The following is a 19,395-nucleotide window of genomic DNA, read 5'->3' on the forward strand; positions in this document are numbered from 1 at the left end:
CATATGAAATTACTTCAACAATTGCCCTCATGCACCATAAATTTTAAGAACATTAAGGAGAGTTTCCCTATTAACCTTATCATATGCTTTTCTAGGTCTGTGGAAACTGCATGCAGCTTTTTACCCTTTCATAAATACTTTACTATCATTTCAGGTAGAAAAATCTGATCCATATAGCATTTTCTTCTAAATCCTCCTTATTCCTGCCACAGTCATTTCCATAAACCTTTCAGTGAAGACCCTCTTATAATAAACTTTTACAGGCACAGTAAACGAACTTATCTCCTTATAATTATTATTATTTATTTATTTATTTATTTATTTATATTTTTTTTACGTAGGAGGGACACTGACCAAGAGCAACAAAAATCCAATAAAAAGAAAAAAATCCCACTGAGATGCCAGTCCCAGAAAAGGGTCCAAAGCAGTAGTCAAAAACTGAAGGATAAGTGTCTTGAAACCTCTCTCTTGAAGGAATTCAAGTCATAGGAAGGTGGAAATACAGAAGCAGGCAGGGAGTTCCAAAGTTTACTAGAGAGAGGGATGAATGATCTAGAATACTGGTTAACTCTTGCATTAGAGAGCTGGACAAAATAGGGGTGAGAGAAAGAAGAAAGTTTTGTGCAGTGAGGCCGCAAGAGGAGGGGGAGGCATGCAGTTAGCAAGATCAGAAGAGCAGTTAGCATGAAAATAGCGGTAGAAAACAGCTAGATATTCAACATTGCGGCAATGAGAGAGAGCCTGAAGACAGTCAGTTAGAGGAGAGGAGTTGATGAGATGAGAAGCTTTTGATTCCACCCTGTCTAGAAGAGCAGTATGAGTGGAACCCCCCCCTCTAGACATGTGAAGCATACTCCATACATGGATGGATAAGGCCTTTGTACAAAGTTAGCAGCAGGGAAGGGGGGGGTGAGAAAAACTGGCAGAGATGTCTCAGAATGCCTAACTTCATAGAAGCTGCTTTAGCTAGAGATAGGATGTGAAGTTTCCAGCTCAGATTATATGTAAAGGACAGACCAAGGATGTTCAGTGTAGAAGAGGGGGACAATTGTCATTGAAGAAGAGGAAATAGTTGTCTGGAAGGTTGTGTTGAGTTGATAGATGGAGGAATTGAGTTTTTGAGGCATTGAACTATACCAAGTTTGCTCTGCCCAATCAGAAACTTAAGAAAGATCAGAAGTCAGGTGTTCTGTGGCTTCCCTGCATGAAATGTTTACTTCTTGAAGTGTTGGATGTCTGTAAAAAGACATGGAAAAGTGCAGGGTTGTATCATCAGTGTAGGAGTGGATAGGATGAGAAATTTTGTTTAGAAGGTCATTGATGAATAATAAGAAGAGAGTGGGTGACAGGATAGAACCTTGAGGAACACCACTGTTAATAGATTTAGGAGAACTGTGACTGTCTACCACAGCAGCAATAGAATGGTCAGAAAGAAAACTCGAGATGAAGTTACAGAGAGAAGGATAGAAGCTGTAGGAGGGTAGTTAAGAAATCAAAGCTTTGTGCCAGACTCTATCAAAAGCTTTTGATATATCCAAGGCAACAGCAAAAGTTTCACCAAAATCTCTAAAAGAGTATGACCAAGACTCAGTAAGGAAAGCCAGAAGATCACCAGTAGAGCGGCCTTGACTAAACCCATACTATCGATCAGATAGAAGGTTGTAAAGTGATAGATGTTTAAGAATCTTCCTGTTGAGGATAGATTAAAAAAACTTTAGATAGACAGGAAATTAAAGCAGTAGGATGGTAGTTTGAGGGATTAGAATGGTCACCCTTTTTAGGAACAGGCTGAATATAGGCAAAGTTCCAGCAAGAAGGAAAGATAGATATTAACAGACAGAGCTGAAAGAGTTTACTAGGCAAGGTGCAAGCATGGAGCCACAGTTTTGGAGAACAATAGGAGGGACCCCATCAGGTCCACAAGCTTTCTGAGGGTTTAGGCCAGTGAGGAAATGGAAAACACCATTGATGAAGACTACTTACTTAAATCTCGAGAAACAACATATGATTATTAATTAATTTACAAATTTAAAAACTCCCAGGTGTGATTTAGTCTCCACTAATGTTTGTTACTGAAATCCATTTATATATGTTACTGAATTATCTTTTTTTGCCAATTGAATATATATTGTAGGTGTATCCTCTTGTAGCTATCTTCCTAAATCTGTTTGAGAAGAGTTCACCTTTTCACAATTTTTTTTTTTATTTATCACCAATCTCTGGAAATCAATTAGATTACAAGCTTTGTCTTCACTTTTCACAAATTGCAAACAATGTAATCATTGCCAGAAAATGATTTACTAAAACTATGGTTATCCTTCCAGAATCTATCTTGTGTGTGGGTGATCATGTGTCCTGGCACTGCCCACTTGACAACAGTGAGTCCCGGGTGCAACACATGCTGATGGCTGAGGATCCACAGTTGGGATCTGTCAACACTCCTAATGGCAGTGTGCAGTTTGTTCAGATTGTGGGGGTCACCACAGAGGAGCTGCGAGCTGCTCAACACTGGAATGGTGTGGGTGTGCTGGACATCATGAAGAGGATGCCCAGGTGAGACTCCAGCCATCACATCTTTTTTTATGTGTGTACTACATCTTTATATATACACATATGTTTAGAGCATGTAAGGAAGTGTTCTGACACTATAATTACAGTGTTATTATCATACAAGTCTTTGAGACCATATACAAATCTTTAACATATCATTTGACAAGGTTTTTTAATGTAGAAAAAGAGATGGATAAGGAGAAAGGTACAGTGACATGAATTTTAAACATGCTAACAGGTCTTCTGCAGCTATTAGGTGGTCTGTTTTACTGATCATGTCCCTCATCATAGGGTTGAGGAAAGGCAATTCTCTCCAATATTTATTGATGTAGTATCATGACCGTAAGAACTGCAAACAAGTTCTTACTCTCAGTTTCTTCAAAATAACATATACATTAGTATAAAAGCACTCTCAAAATCTTACTATACTCATAGACAACCTATACAATCAACTTGATACAGTGACATTCAGTTTATACAAAAATAGTATATTTACCTTGGTCACTCTTCCTGTCCATGTTTGTGTTATGGCATCCACTGAGTTAGTGGCAATTATAGGCTGAGTGAGGGAACTTCACCCTGTTAACAAGTGAGCATTGACTTGAGGCTTTATATAGAATTTAAAGCTACATTCTGTATATCACAGATGTTTTCATGCAAATAATAAGCTATTAGACATTTCACTTCTGATTATGAAGGAACAATAATATAAAGGCACATACACAGTAACATGAATAGATGCATTGAATGTGGACATATATCATTTAGTTCCCAGGTTCCCACAGGGAAATGAGAAAGCTAAAAGTTATAGGAACTATCAAAGGTATGTTCACTCTTGACATAGGTTGTTTAGATTTAAACAGTTGCATGTTTTTGTCTTGTGAAAATAATTAACATATTGCACAGCGTAATGATACTCCTAGGTTGCCTTGAAAGCATCAGTTAATTTTCTCATAACAAATCAGAAACATTTATGCTGTTATTTTCTTGGACTATCACAGTTGTTTTGTAGCAGCTGCAATAAAGTGAATTTGTTTTAAATCCATATAGATCAACTAGAGATCCTCTTGTCTCAAAGACAACAGAAACAACAGCTATACTGTAGCTACTGCAATAGTCACTTCTGCAATTATATTGAGTATTACTACAACAAAGACCACCACTACCACCACCACAATAACAGCAACAACAACAGTGACAACAGCAGCAGCAGCTATTACTGCTCTACTCATTTCCAAATCTTGAGAAATAAAAGCCCCACACAGTGGGGGCATCTTTTCTGAAAGATGAGCTCAGTTGGACCTATGATTTTGTGGGGCTGGGTGTGAGTCCTCAGGTAAAGCTCTAGCTTCACTTGTCCTTGCCATTAATACATTACCTGGCTCGTGTCTCCCTTGGGATTAGAAACGGTCAGATTTATTCCTGCAAGAACTAGAATGTCAGGACCTCTCTTTCTCTCTCTCTCTCTCTCTCTCTCTCTCTCTCTCTCTCTCTCTCTCTCTCTCTCTCTCTCTCTCTCTCTCTCTCTCTCTCTCTCTCTCTCTCTCTCTCTCTCTCTCTCTCTCTCTTTAGTACATTACCTGGCTCGTGTCTCCCTTGGGATTAGAAACGGTCAGATTTATTCCTGCAAGAACTAGAATGTCAGGACCTCTCTCTCTCTCTCTCTCTCTCTCTCTCTCTCTCTCTCTCTCTCTCTCTCTCTCTCTCTCTCTCTCTCTCTCTCTCTCTCTCTCTCTCTCTCTCTCTCTCTCTCTCTCTCTCTCTCTCTCTCTCTCTCTCTCTCTCTCTCTTATATATAGCCTTAATGTCATCGAAGGGCCATCTGTTGGAGTCCTGTTTTTCTGCTACACTGAGTGACTGTTTTCATTGGTTTATATTATTCTCACATTTAATTTCTCGACCCATATTGTATTTTGTTTCAGACATATAGTGTTCTCTTATGGTATAACATGGAGGTATAAATCATATTTTTGGGGCACTTAGCATCTCTTGCAAAGTCATCTATCAGTGTACTGTTCATTAGAAGACATCTGCAAAAGAAATAAAAGGAAAGAAGAATCTTCTTCCAGTGTTTGTAGATCTGGAAAGGCACTTGGGAGGATTTTGAGAAGAGCAGTCAGATGAGCATTACAAAGGCAGAAGGTACTGAGAAAGGCTGGTAAAGTTGGTAATAGCGCTGCATAAAGGAGCAGGTTCAAGAGTAGCTAGAAGAATATCACATATTTTTGAGGATGTATCAGGGCCAAGCCCTCTCCTCTCTTGCATATTGTAGTGATGGAGGAAATCACAAAGGAGTGCAGAACAGGGATCCATGGGTGGTGATACATGCAGATGGCTTGTCTTACACAGCTAACACAAAAGAGGAAATTGAGAGAAGATTTATAAATTAGAAACAAGCAATGGAGAGAAGTGGTTCAGAGGTGAATATAGCCAAGACAAAGATGATGGTAACAAGCAAGGAAATAAAGAAAAATATACAAGCAGGAAGGTTTCCTGTGAAGTTTGTGGTAGTGGAGTGTGGTAAATGGTGCCATAAAAAAAAATTAATATGGTGGTAGACTTTTCCAGTGTATGTAAGAAGAATCAACAGAGAGGATCTACCCTATAGAAGAAGAGGCAGAGACTGTAGAAGTAGACAGTGGTGTAATAGAAGAAATTAAGCAGTTTTATTATTTGTTGATATGCTAGACTGCAAGGGTGGATTGGACAGAGTAGTGACAAGTAGCAACAAAATTAAGAAGGGGAAAGAGATAGTGGTAATGCCAGCAGCCAAGAGTTCAGGTTGACATTAAAAAATCTGGCAACCTCCAGAACTGAGGAGTGCCAGATTTTTTAAATTGCCTGTGTTTGTTATGGTTTTATATGCTGTATATATTTAACAGAAAATGAATACCTGTACAGTCCTTTAAGGAGGCACTCAGCAGAAGACATGAAAAATCTCAAAAGTTGGGCTATTTTCAATTTCCATGGATCTCTGTAGCCTAACATCCCTCCTACGTGTCTCTGAAATCTCATTGTTGTACAACAACAATTTTTTTGTGCAAGTAGGTGGAGACATTTAAATCTTGAATGTAAACAAACCAGGAAATTAGGCTAAAAAACATGTTTTTTTCCATTTATGAGATTTCATTTTATGTCTAGCATCTGCATAGTGTTACTATTCTTTCTCCAAGCACTTTCCAGCGCTGTGATTGCTGTGACTAGTAAACACACCTTCACAACGAAAACAGACTTGGATGTCATGTCAGTTCCTTGTACTTATACTTGCTTTGCTGGAGAATGTGGAGATGCCACGTCCTTCAAAGAAACTCCATATGATGAGAGGAAGGCTGGAGAACCTACAGACAACTGGGAAATGCAGGGAAAGGCTACTACAGTAGCAGAGGAGAAAGAAAAAGCAGCCAGGTTGATCTATGAAGGCAGACCAAGCACCATCTCACACACCCCCAACACTTCCACTTTCTTTGCAATCGACAATGCACAATGTTTACGTTTTACACCACCTCTTTTCTTTGTTGAATCCATAATGGGGATGTACAGCAGCAAATAAATTATAAAATAAGAAGAAATAACTGTTAGCAGGTTTAAGCAAGACCCAATGGCTGGAGTGCAGCGCCATTGAAATAAACAGCACCTCCAGAAAACAGTGGCATGCCAACATAATAAATTTGAAAATATGCTCCTAAATCCATGCCGGAAATCTGAAGGAACCAGATTATTGATGCCTGATTTTTTAATGTCAATCTGGACTCCACTGAGAAACAGAGGAAGAGTATTTGAAACAAGTATAAGATTAGAGTTGCTGTATGGTTATGAGGAATGGACTCTAGCAAAGAAATTGAAAGATATATTGGTTAGTTGGCTGGAGAGGCTAATTTATATGACTGGTATCACTTGAAGGGATTCTGATGATGCAAATTAATTCAGAAAGGTAATTTCACATTTTTCATTTTTAAAGGGAAAGAAGATATGTTATGGTGTGGTACTTATTGGGCAGTGAGGTTGGTGGGGCATGGGATGATGTCATAAGGTTCTAAAGCAGAGATTGGGGAGGTTGGTTGCAATTATTGATGTGTCACTCTGGGATTTTTTAAAGGAAAGGCAACTATGGATGGTCAGGACTTGAACCCAAGCCTTCTTGATTGTGAACTAAGCATGGTAAATACTATGTGTGTGTGTGTGTGTGTGTGTGTGTGTGTGTGTGTGTGTGTGTGTGTGTGTGTGTGTGTGTGTGTGTGTGTGAGAGAGAGAGTGATTACTTAGTTGTGTCGTGTGGGAAAGGAGCTATGCTCATACTGTCCCACTTCTGTATCTATTATCATCTAACTTGACCTTGAAATTATGAATAGTTTTGCTTGCACCACATCCTTATTTAGACATTTCCATGTATCAGCTACTCTTTGCAGAAAACTTTTTTTTTTTTTGACATCTCTTCTACAAATTTATTTTTTCAGCTTCTTTCTGTCCTCTAGTGTCTCTTGTATCCCACATCAGAATTTTGTAGCTGTCTAGCTTTTCCTGTTCTTTCATTAGTCTGTATATTGCAATTAAGTCTCCCCTCTCCCTTCTTTATTCCAGAATTGGAAGGTTTAGTTTTTCAAGTCTCTTTTTATTTGTCTCATTATTTAAGGCTGGAATCATCTTTGTTGCTGCTCTTTGTATCCTCCCCAGTTTCTTGATATGTTTCTTTAGACTTGGTGACTATACCACAGCTGCATATTCCAATTTTGGACAGTTCATCATTACAAATAATTTTCACATCATTTCTTCATCCAAGTATGCAAATGCAATTCTTATATTCTGTAGTAGATTCAGCTGTTAATGTGTCTGCTACTATCACCCCAAGATCTTTTCTTTTATTCTTTTTTCAATATAATAATTTCCCAACATGTAAACACCAAATGGTCTTTATTTACTCTTCCCAAATTCCACTAAACTACATTTCTTGGCATTAAAATTAATTTCCCATTTACAACTCCATTTTTCAGTCTGGTTCAAATCTTATTGTAAAGCTTTCTGATCTTCCTCCATTTCTTTTTTTTTCATCAATTTAGCATCATCCACAAATAAACTCGTATATCTGTTAATCCCTTCTGTCATATCACTGATATACACAGTGAACATGACTGGAGTCACTACTGAACCTTGAGGTACTCCACTTACAACTTTTCTCCAGGTTGACTTTTGATCTCAAATAACTGTTCTCATTTCTTTTTAGCTCAGGAAATCTTCCATCCCCTTCAAAAATCCCCCTCCCACTACACCAATGTTCTTTATCTTTCACAGGAATCTTTTATGTGGCACCTTGTTAAAGGCCTTTTTTGAAATCTAGGTAGATACTATGTACCTATCCATCTCGTTCTTGCACTATGTCAGTTATTCTTTAGTAAAACAAATCAAGTTAGTTGTACACGATCTCCCTTTATGAAATCCAAGTGATCTATCAGTTATCATGCTATTGCCTTTCAAGAATTTCGTCCATCTATCTTTCACAATTCTTTCACATATGTTTGCCACAACTGGTGTGAATGATACTGGTCTGTAATTCAGAGGGTCTTTTTACACCCTCCTTTAAATACTGGCGCAGTATCAGCTTTTTTCCAGTATCTTGGTATCTTGCTCTCTTTTAATGAATACTCAACAGTATGATGCATTTTGTCTGTCAACTGACTATTACATTCTTTTAAAGCCCAGTTTGATATACTGTTTGGTCCTTGTGGTCTGGTCTACTTCTAACCTCTCCATAATATTTTGTATTTTATTGATAGTTACATTTATTTCTTCACCTCCATCATATCCTCAATATCTCCATATTCTTTGCCATCCACCTCTAATTTTTTTATTATTTCCTTTCGTTGTACCTTATCATTGACATGTCAGTAGAACAGTTTAGGTTGCTATTTGTATTTATTTATTACATCTTTCTCATATATTCTACGTTCTTCTCTTTGTATCTTAACATATTCATTTCTCTTTGTTGTATAGTCTGCCTACATATTTTGTCTTCTTCCTCTCTTCCATTTTTTTTTCCAAGCAGTATCTCTTTTCGATATTTCACATCTATTAAACCAGTCTTTATGTCCAACTTCTCTTCCTCTTATTTTTGGTACATGTCTTTGCACTCCTTCATTATATATTTCAACAAATACTTCCCATTTCCTTTCCATTCACTTTACTTCTTTAAACTTACTCTAGTCAGTTTCTTCAAAATATTTCTTTAGCTAATAAAATTTTCCTTTTTTATAATTGAGTCTTCCAATCCTATGATTTCTTCTTAGATCTTCTTTAACTTCTTTAAAGGTTAGTTCTATTACTACGTGATCACTTTTACCTATTGGACATTTACGATATATATTCCATGTTATCTACAATTTTTGGTTCTTTTGTAAATATTAAATCTAGTCTTGATGGTTCTTCATTTTCCCTGTACCTTGTAGTCTGTCCAGCCCACTAGGCAAGTGTATTCTCCATTGCCAATGTCAAGAGTTTGTATTGCCATGACATGACCCCTCCTGTGGTTGTCAAATCTTCCCAACAAACTTCTTTGCCATTGAAATCTCCTAACAGCACTACCCTGTCATTCTTACTCATTATTCTGTCTAAACAATCTATGGTGTCTTCCAATAGAGTTTTTTAATCTTCTAATTCCCATGAGCTTGTCTTAGATGGGACATATACCACAAGGTCCTTAGTCTTTTCCTTAGGCAAAGGTCCTTAGTCTTTTCCTGCCTGTTTTATCTTCATTTCAGTCATTTCCACATTTCCTTCTCCAAAAATTACTTTTCACATGTAACTCTTTTCTTATTAGAAGCTTTACTGCACCACCCTGTTTCTTTTTTCTATTTTTCATCCACATGTACTTTCCTTCACCAATGTTAACTGCAGTAATTTCACTGCAGTAATTTCATCACTTAATTTGGATTCAGGCTTATTTTCTCTTAGGAAATTGTTTATCTCTTCTTGTGCTGATAATATCCCATTGATATTGGTATATGCCAGCTCTAGCTCTTCCAACTCCTCTCCCTATTTCCTGTGTACTACTTCTTTAATTTCATGTCTACTACTTTCCAGTTGATTTCTGTTCTCTTCCTCTGTTCATTCCCCATTTTTTTTTCCTTTGCCTTATTCAACATATCATTCATTTTCTTTCTTTCCTCTTCACTTAAGTCTCTTCTTATTCATATCTGTTTATAATCGTCCTTTTTTTGAAAGTTTCCAGGAATCAGACAGTACTGTTTCAGCAGCAATTCGAGACTTAAACCTAAGTTTAATTGGCCTATTATCTCCTTCCACATACTTGCCAATCCTTGTCACTTCTTCAGTCTCTTCCACTGTGCTGTCACTTTCCTCTTCAGCTTGACTATTCACTTTCTTGACTGACTCTTTATCAATCAAATTTCTCTTTCATATTTCATAGGTTTCACTTCATCCTTGACACCAAACACTATTACACACTTTCTTTTCTACCATGTCCCTAACTAACTTCTTCTTTTGCTTGATTACTTTCACCACAGAATTTTCCATTTTTTCCTTCAACTACATTTCCATAATGTCTTTTATATCCATCTCCTCTTCTTCCTGCTTCTTTGTCCAATCTTGTTGCCTCTAATTAATTTTTGTGATGTTTTCTGTGTTTACATCTGCTCTCTTAACACAACCCTTAACTTTCTCTGCATAACTGCCACAGTTTTTTCTTAGTTCACTATTTTCTCTTTCTAGAGAAGTGACCCTAATTGTCAATTCATGAACAGCTTTTTTTCTAGCATGAGAAGCTTCCTAAATATTGTCATCTTTTGTATTTCTGCTTCCTCTGGTTTAAATCCTCTAAAATCCCTCATACTTGGACTTTTACAAATGTCTTCCAGCCAACTTTCCATTTCGTCTTTGTCCTCAGCCATTTCTTTACAATTAACAGCTGATCCACCTTCCTTTCAATCGGGCACCAACACCTCTGCCATTTCCTTTTTTTTTTTTTTCTTTTTTTACTACAAGGTGGGACAGTATTATATAGCTCAGCTCCATGCCCTTGTGTGACTACAACTTAGGCCAGGAGACTGTGTTAGTCAGCTTCTGTCTGGGAATGCTATATTTCTGGAGCCCACCCGCAACACAGGTGCTAAGTGTGTGTTTGTGTGTGTGTACATTGATGTATATTTGGAACATAATGGGTGCTAACACTGACTCCTGTGGTACTCCGCTTGTTACATTACTCCAACTTGAACGTGTGTCCCTGATCACAGTTCTCATTTCTCTATCCTTTAAGTAGCCTCTCATCCATTTTAGCATTGTCCCTCTCAGTCCTCCTATATGCTCCATCTTCCACAATAGTCTTTTATGTGGAACTTTATCAAAAGCTTTTTTTTGATGTCCAAGTACACTGCATTTACCCACCCATCTCTGTTTTGTACTTCATTTATTATTTTTGTATAGAAACTTAGTAAATTTGTCACACATAACCTTTCTTTTCTGAAACCAGATTGACTATTTGTTATAACTTCGTTTTCTTCCAAATATTTCACCCACTTTTCCTTGATCATTATTTCACAAATCTTGCCCTCAACACTAGTTAGCAACACCGGTCTATAATTTAGTGGCTCAGTCCTCTTTCCTCCTTTGTGTATTGGTACTGCATTTGCTCTCCTCCACTCTCTTGGTACTCTTCCCTCTATCAGTGAGCTGTTAATCACATCTCAAATTGGCTTCACCACTTGTTCTCTACATTCCTTAAGTGTCCAACCTATAATTTAGTGGCTCGGTCCTCTTTCCTCCTTTGTGTATTGGCATTGCATTTGCTCTCCTCCACTCTCTTGGTACACTTCCCTCTATCAGTGAGCTGTTAATCACATCTCAAATTGGCTCCACCACTTGTTCTCTACATTCCTTTAGTGTCCAACCTGACACTCCATCAGGCCCCATTGCTTTCCTGATATCCAATTTCTCTAACAATTTGCCAATTTCATGTTTTTTCACCAAGACTTCCCGTAAACACCCCTCCTGCCTCACCTCCTCGTTTCGTTCTGTAAAATCCTCTTCCACATTGAACACAGACCTGAAACTAATTCATAATTTCACTCATCTCTTCTGCTGTTTGATATATCCTTCCTTCCTTTACTATCTTGCTAATGGTCTCTCTGCTTGTCATCTTTCCATTGATATATCTAAAAAAAAGCTTGGGCTCTTCTTCACATTTCTTTACCACGTCCTTTTCAAATTGTTTCTCCTCCTCTCTTCTTATTCTAACATACTCATTCCTTGCCTCCTTATACTGCTCTCTATTATTTTCATTTCTTTGTTTCTTCAGTTTCTTTCAAGCTACATCTTTTCTCTTCTTAGCTTCTGCACATCTGGCATTATACCAAATACGTTTGCTCCTCCTTACTTTATATACAGGTACATACTTCTGCACACCCTCATTGTGCCTTTTCAGGAATGTTTTGTATTTCTCTTGCACTGTCTTGCCTTCTCTAAGTGCCTTCCAATCAATACTCCCAAAGAATTTTCTTAACTCTGTAAAATTTGTCTTTGCGTGATTAAGTCTCCCATTTTTATAATCCTCCTTACATGGTAGAACCTCCCAATCTTGCAGTACCACCTCTACCACCACATGGTCACTTTTTCCCATTGGGCTTAAGTATTTAATGGTTAGACTGGGCTCCAGCTTTTTTTGTGAATACCATGTTTAACATAGATGGTTCCTTCTCCCCTCTGTATCTTGTAAATTCTTCCACCCATTGGTCCATTGTATTCACCATAGCTGTGTGTGTGTGTGTGTGTGTGTGTGTGTGTGTGTGTGTGTGTGTGTGTGTCCAAATTCACAAAAAGGGCAGTGGCATAATGTGTATTGTGTGTGTGTGTGTGTGTGTGTGTGTGTGTGTGTGTGTGTGTGTGTGTGTGTGTGTGTGTGTGTGTGTGTGTGTGTCCAAATTCACAAAAAGGGCAGTGGCATAATGTGTATTTCTGTTTTTTTAATATATGCATTTAGATCCAGGCAGCAGAGTTAAGACTGGTAATGGATAATATTGGTATTTGAAATGCATTGCTGTTATGCACTAATTTATTGTGTTACCTAGTGGATATACTTAGTGAATGGGGTGGAGGAAAAATTTATACAATTCCAAGAGTTTAGAGTAGATGAAAAGTTCAGGAAGTTATTTGGGAAGATACTTTTACTAGATGGAAGTTGAACTGTATTGTACATGGAGATAATATTGCTAAGAGGAATCTCAATAAAAGTTAGTTGAAGGAAATGTTTGATGCATCTGTGTATTACATTATCAGTCAAGTGAAGTTTTTTGGCATTTCATGTTACAGTGCAGGTGGTTTATGGCTGGTGACAGACATGCGTCGAGGGGAAAGCATCTATGAACTGGAGCCATCCGTTGCTGAGGAAGTTGAAAACGGAATTGAGAGTGAAGGATCAAATCTCTCAGGAGTGTCTTCAAGGATAGTCTGGGCAGAGACAGAGATGGGTGGCACTCTGGTGAGAAACAGTATGATGAAAAGAATCCGCAGTTCTTGACTGAAGTGGTGCAAAAGTGTAATTTTAAACATGTTACAAGTGTAATTTTAGACACGTTACAGAAACAAAAGGTTCTCATTTTAATGACTATAGATGTGTTATTGAATTCAGTAAAGTATTCATTGTGCTATTACTCACTTTTTTTTCTGATTGCAAAATTGATTCCTGTGTAGCATTTTAGCTTCTGTTTTCTTCACATCAAAATTTATTTTCCATCCTGTGCAACTCTTCTTCCATATTTAAAAAAGTTTAAGTGTAGATATCCTTTTCAGGCACCTTTGTCTGCACATTCTCCTAAGACTCAGACAGAGCTGGAGAGTGAGTCTATGCCACGCATTACTCATGTGGAGAGTGAGCAGATTAAGACAACACTACAGAAAGGCCTCTTGCAGGGAGGCAAGAGTTGCAGCACACAGGGCAAGGAAGCCAGGTGAAAATGATGCTTTAGCTCTTTTCTAATGTCTTTTATTGTTCATATTGTCATATGTTTGTTTCTTGGATATTCGTGTATTTGTGGTTGGGTTGTCCCAATCACCTACCTTGTTTTTTTTAAATACATTTTTCTATCAGTGAAGCAAATGTGGAGGGTAATGTGGCAACCTCCGATTCTGCTGAACTCTTTGTGACAAGGCGGCTAGAATCCTTGCACCTCACCATCAATCTGGAGTCAGGTGCCCTGCTCCCTCTTGCACTCAGGTAAGAGACAAGAGAAGTTGTGGTCAGTAGATCTGGCATCATATGATCAGCAATTAGTTTTCATCTCCTCTTTCTTCTTGATATCTTAGCCTTGTTATGCCCAGTAACAGGAAAGTTATCCATCAGACATTTATCTAGCTAATGCACAAAACTCATCTTCAGCCTTTCTTTCATTGCCACATTGTTGCATCTCATGCTATCTTCTACCACTATTTTCATGCTAACTGCTCTTATGGTTTTGCAAACTACATGTCTCCCCTCTGCCCATGGCCTCACTGCAGAAAACCATGTTCTCAATTTTTTCAGCCCTTTTCTGGTAAACTCTTGAACACCATGTTTATTTCTGTATTTCCTTCCTCTTATGACTTAAATTTTTCAATAGGGAGGTTTCAAGACACTCATCCTCCAATTTTGGATGATTCTTTTGACCTCTCTTTAGGGACTACTACTCTTAGTGGAATTTTTTTTCTCACATTTTGTTGCCTTTGGCCAGTGCCACCTCTTATATATAAAAAATAGAAGAAAACATAACATGTGTGCTGCATTTGAAAACACTGCCACCAGTTCAACATTTTTTTCTGCCTTTAGTTGTATTTTGTAACTTTCTTACATTAGTGAGAAGTTGCAATACAATTTTTATGATTTTCATAATTTAGTTAAAATGAGAATGCCCAATAAACCAGTGAGTGTACATTGACAAGACTCTCAGCTTTGTCCTTTGCCTCAACAGCTGCCCTGCAACTCTCTTGTTCTGAATGGATGAACTAAAAATATGCCATTCATTGTTAAGATCTGCACCGTATTCTTTCATTATTAGTATTATAATGACAAAGTATAACAAAGGGGTGGTACTTTTAAATTAACCTGTACAGTGTTGTGTTTTCTAAGAGATAGGGGTCTTGTCAGGTTGCATTTTTTTTTTTTTTACCCCATAAAATAAAAAAAAGTAACTATTCATTTATATATTTTTCTCATGCCATGAATGAAAGTGTGGCTACCATATGATTTTGATTTTTTTTTCCTTCTCAGAGCTCACAATATCAGACTAAGGATGCAGAATTTAATTTTTATATATTTTAAAGCTTTTATTCTCACCTTTACGTACACTTTCCACAACCCTATAGTGTGTGTAATAAATTAGTACTTTTTACATTACAAATTTCTATAAAAACATGAATTGTACATTCAACAAAATGGTTGGATGTGTACCTGGCAACACCCACACGTCTCAAGGCTAAGGTTACTACACCCACAGTTCTTAAAGAAAAGAGAATACCATGAATTTTACAACTTTCAGTTTTCCTTTCCAATTACTCTGATGTCTCATTTCCTATTCCTTTTGAGAAGTAACTTCCTAGGTACCTTTTTATTTGATGATTCTTGGCAAAGCACAGCAGGCTACTGTGTACCCAACTTGGCAACAATGTCAGCACACCAAAACACTGATAACCAAAATCTTTATCCCTCTCCAATACATTAGCTTTCAATTTAATTTTATTGCTTTGATATATTTTATGCATGTTGACATGGGGTATCAAAAAAATAAATAATCCTCAAATATGTCTGTTCCTACAAAAGTATTCAATCTATAATAACTCTGAGCCCAAAATATAGGTATGTATATGAAAACATTCACTCCTGACTCGTCAAAAATATTCTTTGCTACTGTTAGTGACAAGTCTTATACAGTGAAACCTCAGTTAACGAACACCTCCCTTTCTGAACAAAATTTTGAACTAATTATTGCTTCAGTTATGGTACCATAATTTGGTTCTAGAACAAAGTTACTTGATTTCAAATATTAAAGATATAGCAAAAGCTGCTGTTTGTTACTAATTTATTGTTTCTATAAATATTTACTTTGTTTTTTATATCTGCAGGAGGGACACAGACTTCAAGACAGTAATTCAGTCATTGAAATAAAATAAATGTGATCCCATTGAGAAGCTTTGATGTAAACAGTTTTTGGCCCTCTAGAGTTATCCTGACCCACCTGTGGCTCTCTTGATGACCCCTAACAGCATCATTATTGCACAGCTCTATTTTTCCAGTAGCTTTTCCCAGCAGCAAGATGTCTTAAGTTTTATGATCACATTCATTTTGGCAGTAAGTGGGTTGTTCCTGTCTGTGCCCCTCTCTAAGGCTTCCCTCACTAGATCAGTGACAAAGAGAATACCTGGACAGTCTAAACAGTATCTTCTGGACAGTCTAAACAGTATCTTCTGATGAGTTCTGTGTCCCTAAGTTCATTCAATACATCCTTTCTGGATAAATAATTTGTGAGTTGGAGATGTGAAGCAGCCATCTTGGCTGTGGGAGTGTCTGTCATAAGCCACTAAGATAGGGTAGACTGGTGTCTGAGAACAGATTAATCCATTTTACATTGATTCCTATGGAGAAAATAGTTTTGGTTTTCAAATATTTCAGATTTTGAATAGTATTCAGAAACTAATTAAGTTCTAAAACTGAGGTTCTACTGTATGTAAAACAAAACTGACAGTATTGTTAAAAAACTAAATTGTATATATATATATGCATGCTAAACATTTCCCCAAGAGGTATATATAATATATATATATATATATATATATATATATATATATATATATATATATATATATATATATATATATATATATATATATATATATATATATATATATACTAAACAATGTATGGGTTAATTATAATATAAAAAGAATAGAAAATCATGTGCAAAAAAATTTTTATTCCAAAGAGGACGTCTGAAACATGGCCGCCATTTCACCTTCAAGTCTGTGGTGGATGTTAGTGCTGTAACACTGGTATCCCCTGCTGTGGCTGGTGCCTTTGTGGATGCAACTTGTCCCTATGCTGTCCGAGGGCCATGGTTGCAAGTCTTTATACCTGATGACTTCTTACCCACATTGGTTGAAGACCTGGCAGACCTGGCAGACCCTGATGAGGTGAGTTTTTTGGCCATTCATTTTTTCCTTACCAGTGTGCCATAAACTGCCATTTCCTGGTGTTGTCTTTAACTGTAGTAGTAGTAGTAGTAGTAGTAGAAAAGATGAGCTGAGCTGAGCTATTGAACTTATCTATTGCAAACTTGTTATTCAAGTACCAAAATATGCATATAAGTAAATACAACTCCCATCTGTTGTCATAAATTATCCATTTAAAGTATTTTCAAGATGAAAACATGCAAATTGCAGTGAACATTAAAATTTAAGAACTACTTCCTGTAGGATGACTCCCACTTAGATGCATTTTCAATCCACTTTGATGCAGGAGGTGGGCCTCATACTGTATACCATCTTTTTCTGCTGTCAGATATTTCTTCTGTTAAAATAGTTGAGATCATCTGGTGTGTTGTTTATGAGGATGCTGCATATTTAGTCTTTTATTGTTCTTTACACATAGTAGAAACTATGAATTTATAGACCCGTCATTCTGAAATTCATTTTAGTTAAGACAAGTCAGATACTAAAGATGATTGATTGACTGATGCATTATTTCTCTGCAGGTTTCTCTGCCAACCACCTTCAGGTGGCCCAACAGGAAGCTTACCATCACAATTGTTGCAGAAGAAACATAGACATTTTTTCTTTACTGAAAATACCTGCAAATACTATGAGTTACTACTGCCTGTGTTTTTATCAGTAGTGCACTTATAATGGTTCATTGTACATTAATTTGTGTTGTTATGTGATTATTTATTTTAATGAATCTCACATTGAGGTTATATATAGCATCTGTTCACTAAGAATCGGTATTCTATTTCTCTTTTCAAGGTTTTTTACTAATTTAATTAGTACTGAGAAACTGCAGAAATTTTATTAGTGTAACTATTTTGTACAATTTTGAATTGCTGTTAGTTCATATGTTTCCATGATTTTTATCAGTACCTTCCAGTCTTAAAATAATTTCTTTCCCACAGCAGGAATGATGTGCCAATAATATAGTTTAAATCATAGAAAGATTTTATAAAAAATAACCAGTCTTTTTCTGTTTTTATTAGATGTGTGTAGTTCAGATGACAGCAGCTAAATTCATTTTTAGAAATTATTCCCTCACAACTAAGTGCCTTTTACGAATGCCTTCAATAAACAAACCAGTTTAAACAAAGCTATAGTTTTAGTAAAGGGTATAGTTTTCATATACATTCATATTGGTGATTTGTACTGTGTAGATTATAGGTAGTTTTCAGCACAGGGTATGAAAAGGGGATCATGCTACTGTTTTCAAATTGCAGCACAAAATCATTAAAGCAGTAAAAACCTGCTTGTAGAAAACATCCTGATCTTATATACACAGACTGTTAGATGTGCCATGTAATCATCACAGACAGGACCAGGTGTGCTTTGACTAGGATTGCACATGCATTATGAAATTGACAAGTAAAACTATTTAGTACTATTACAATAATAATAATATTGTATTTTGTTATTCCGTTTTTTTAAATTTTTTTATTTATTTATTTATTTATTTATTTATTTATTTATTTTATTCATTTTTTATTTATTTATTTATTTATTTATTTATTTTTTTTTTGTCAATAATATATTACTGCTGAAGAAAGCCTTGACAGTGGTACACTATAACAAAACTATTATGTACTGAGCATTTAGGTGTGGGCCCCTTGGAGGTCTGACTCTCTGTTTCCCTGCCAAATATACCTGTGCCACCTGTAAGACGATCTGAAAATACCTTCAACTTCAGTTTGAGGTTCTCCATCAGCTTCTTTTCAGATTTAATTATTTATATATTTATTATATATATATATATATATATATATATATATATATATATATATATATATATATATATATATATATATATATATATATATATATATATATATATATATATATTTTTTTATAAATAAGTTCTTTCTCACTACTGTGAAGCACACGGGCATGTGCAGGTGTGGAAGGGATGTTTTCACCTGACCTGTGCTGCATGGCTTTGGCTGGTCACTGTCATTTTAGCAATGTTAGAAAGCAGCATTGTCAAGTGTCATGGTGCATACAACAAAATTATTGCTATTATCCTCAGAGAAATTAAACATTCATGATATTTTCATCCTTATTAAAGAAATGGATGTATTCAGATTCATCTTGAAGCAAGAAATAGTTAGCATATCAGACAGAAGGATGAGTGTTGTGGCTGATATGGCAGAGTGATGGCCAGGAGAATCCCCACGGGGGCCACAACTAAATGCTCAGCAAGAAATTGTTTTACTATAGATGGTGTTCATTTATGTTAAATTCTATAGTACATGTAAAGATAGTTTCACTTGTTAATGTGATAATCATTATAAAATCTAAACCATGTAATGGTGCCTAAAGCAGTTTTCATTTTCATCTACAAAAGTTTACATTTTCTTTATTTATATGTATAGAAACAGGTGTTCCTAAGTATTTCTTTGGAATATTCAAAGAAAAGTGAAGATAAGGTAGGTAGGTACTCAAGATTCACATTTATATCCTTTTGAGACACTAGCCCAGAAATACTGGATTGTGGATTTTCTTTGTAAAGGAGGCTGGGTAAGGGTTACAATACAAAGAAAACCATATAGAAAAGCCTGTTTGATTATTGTTTTTAAAAAGTTAAGTAGCAGATGGTTCCAATGAGATCTGCCAGTTTAG

At 36.3% G+C, this 19,395-nt stretch overlaps 1 protein-coding gene across 4 annotated transcripts in view; it reads left to right on the top strand.

Annotated features, from left to right (window-relative positions):
• LOC135103734 (suppressor of fused homolog) overlaps window positions 1–19,306 on the top strand; it is a 34,164-nt gene extending 14,858 nt beyond the window's left edge. For all 4 annotated transcript variants that reach the window (XM_064010408.1, XM_064010410.1, XM_064010409.1 and 1 more), the window contains 6 exons: window positions 2,325–2,553; window positions 12,862–13,030; window positions 13,342–13,499; window positions 13,640–13,765; window positions 16,503–16,710; window positions 17,271–19,306. In XM_064010408.1, the coding sequence (XP_063866478.1) occupies window positions 2,325–2,553; window positions 12,862–13,030; window positions 13,342–13,499; window positions 13,640–13,765; window positions 16,503–16,710; window positions 17,271–17,342 (962 nt within the window). In that variant the 3' untranslated portion in view covers window positions 17,343–19,306. The remainder of the gene's footprint in view (window positions 1–2,324; window positions 2,554–12,861; window positions 13,031–13,341; window positions 13,500–13,639; window positions 13,766–16,502; window positions 16,711–17,270) is intronic.
• The last annotated feature ends 89 nt before the right edge of the window (window positions 19,307–19,395 follow it).

Source organism: Scylla paramamosain, chromosome 9 (genome assembly GCF_035594125.1).
Source record: "Scylla paramamosain isolate STU-SP2022 chromosome 9, ASM3559412v1, whole genome shotgun sequence".
NCBI lineage: Eukaryota > Metazoa > Arthropoda > Malacostraca > Decapoda > Portunidae > Scylla > Scylla paramamosain.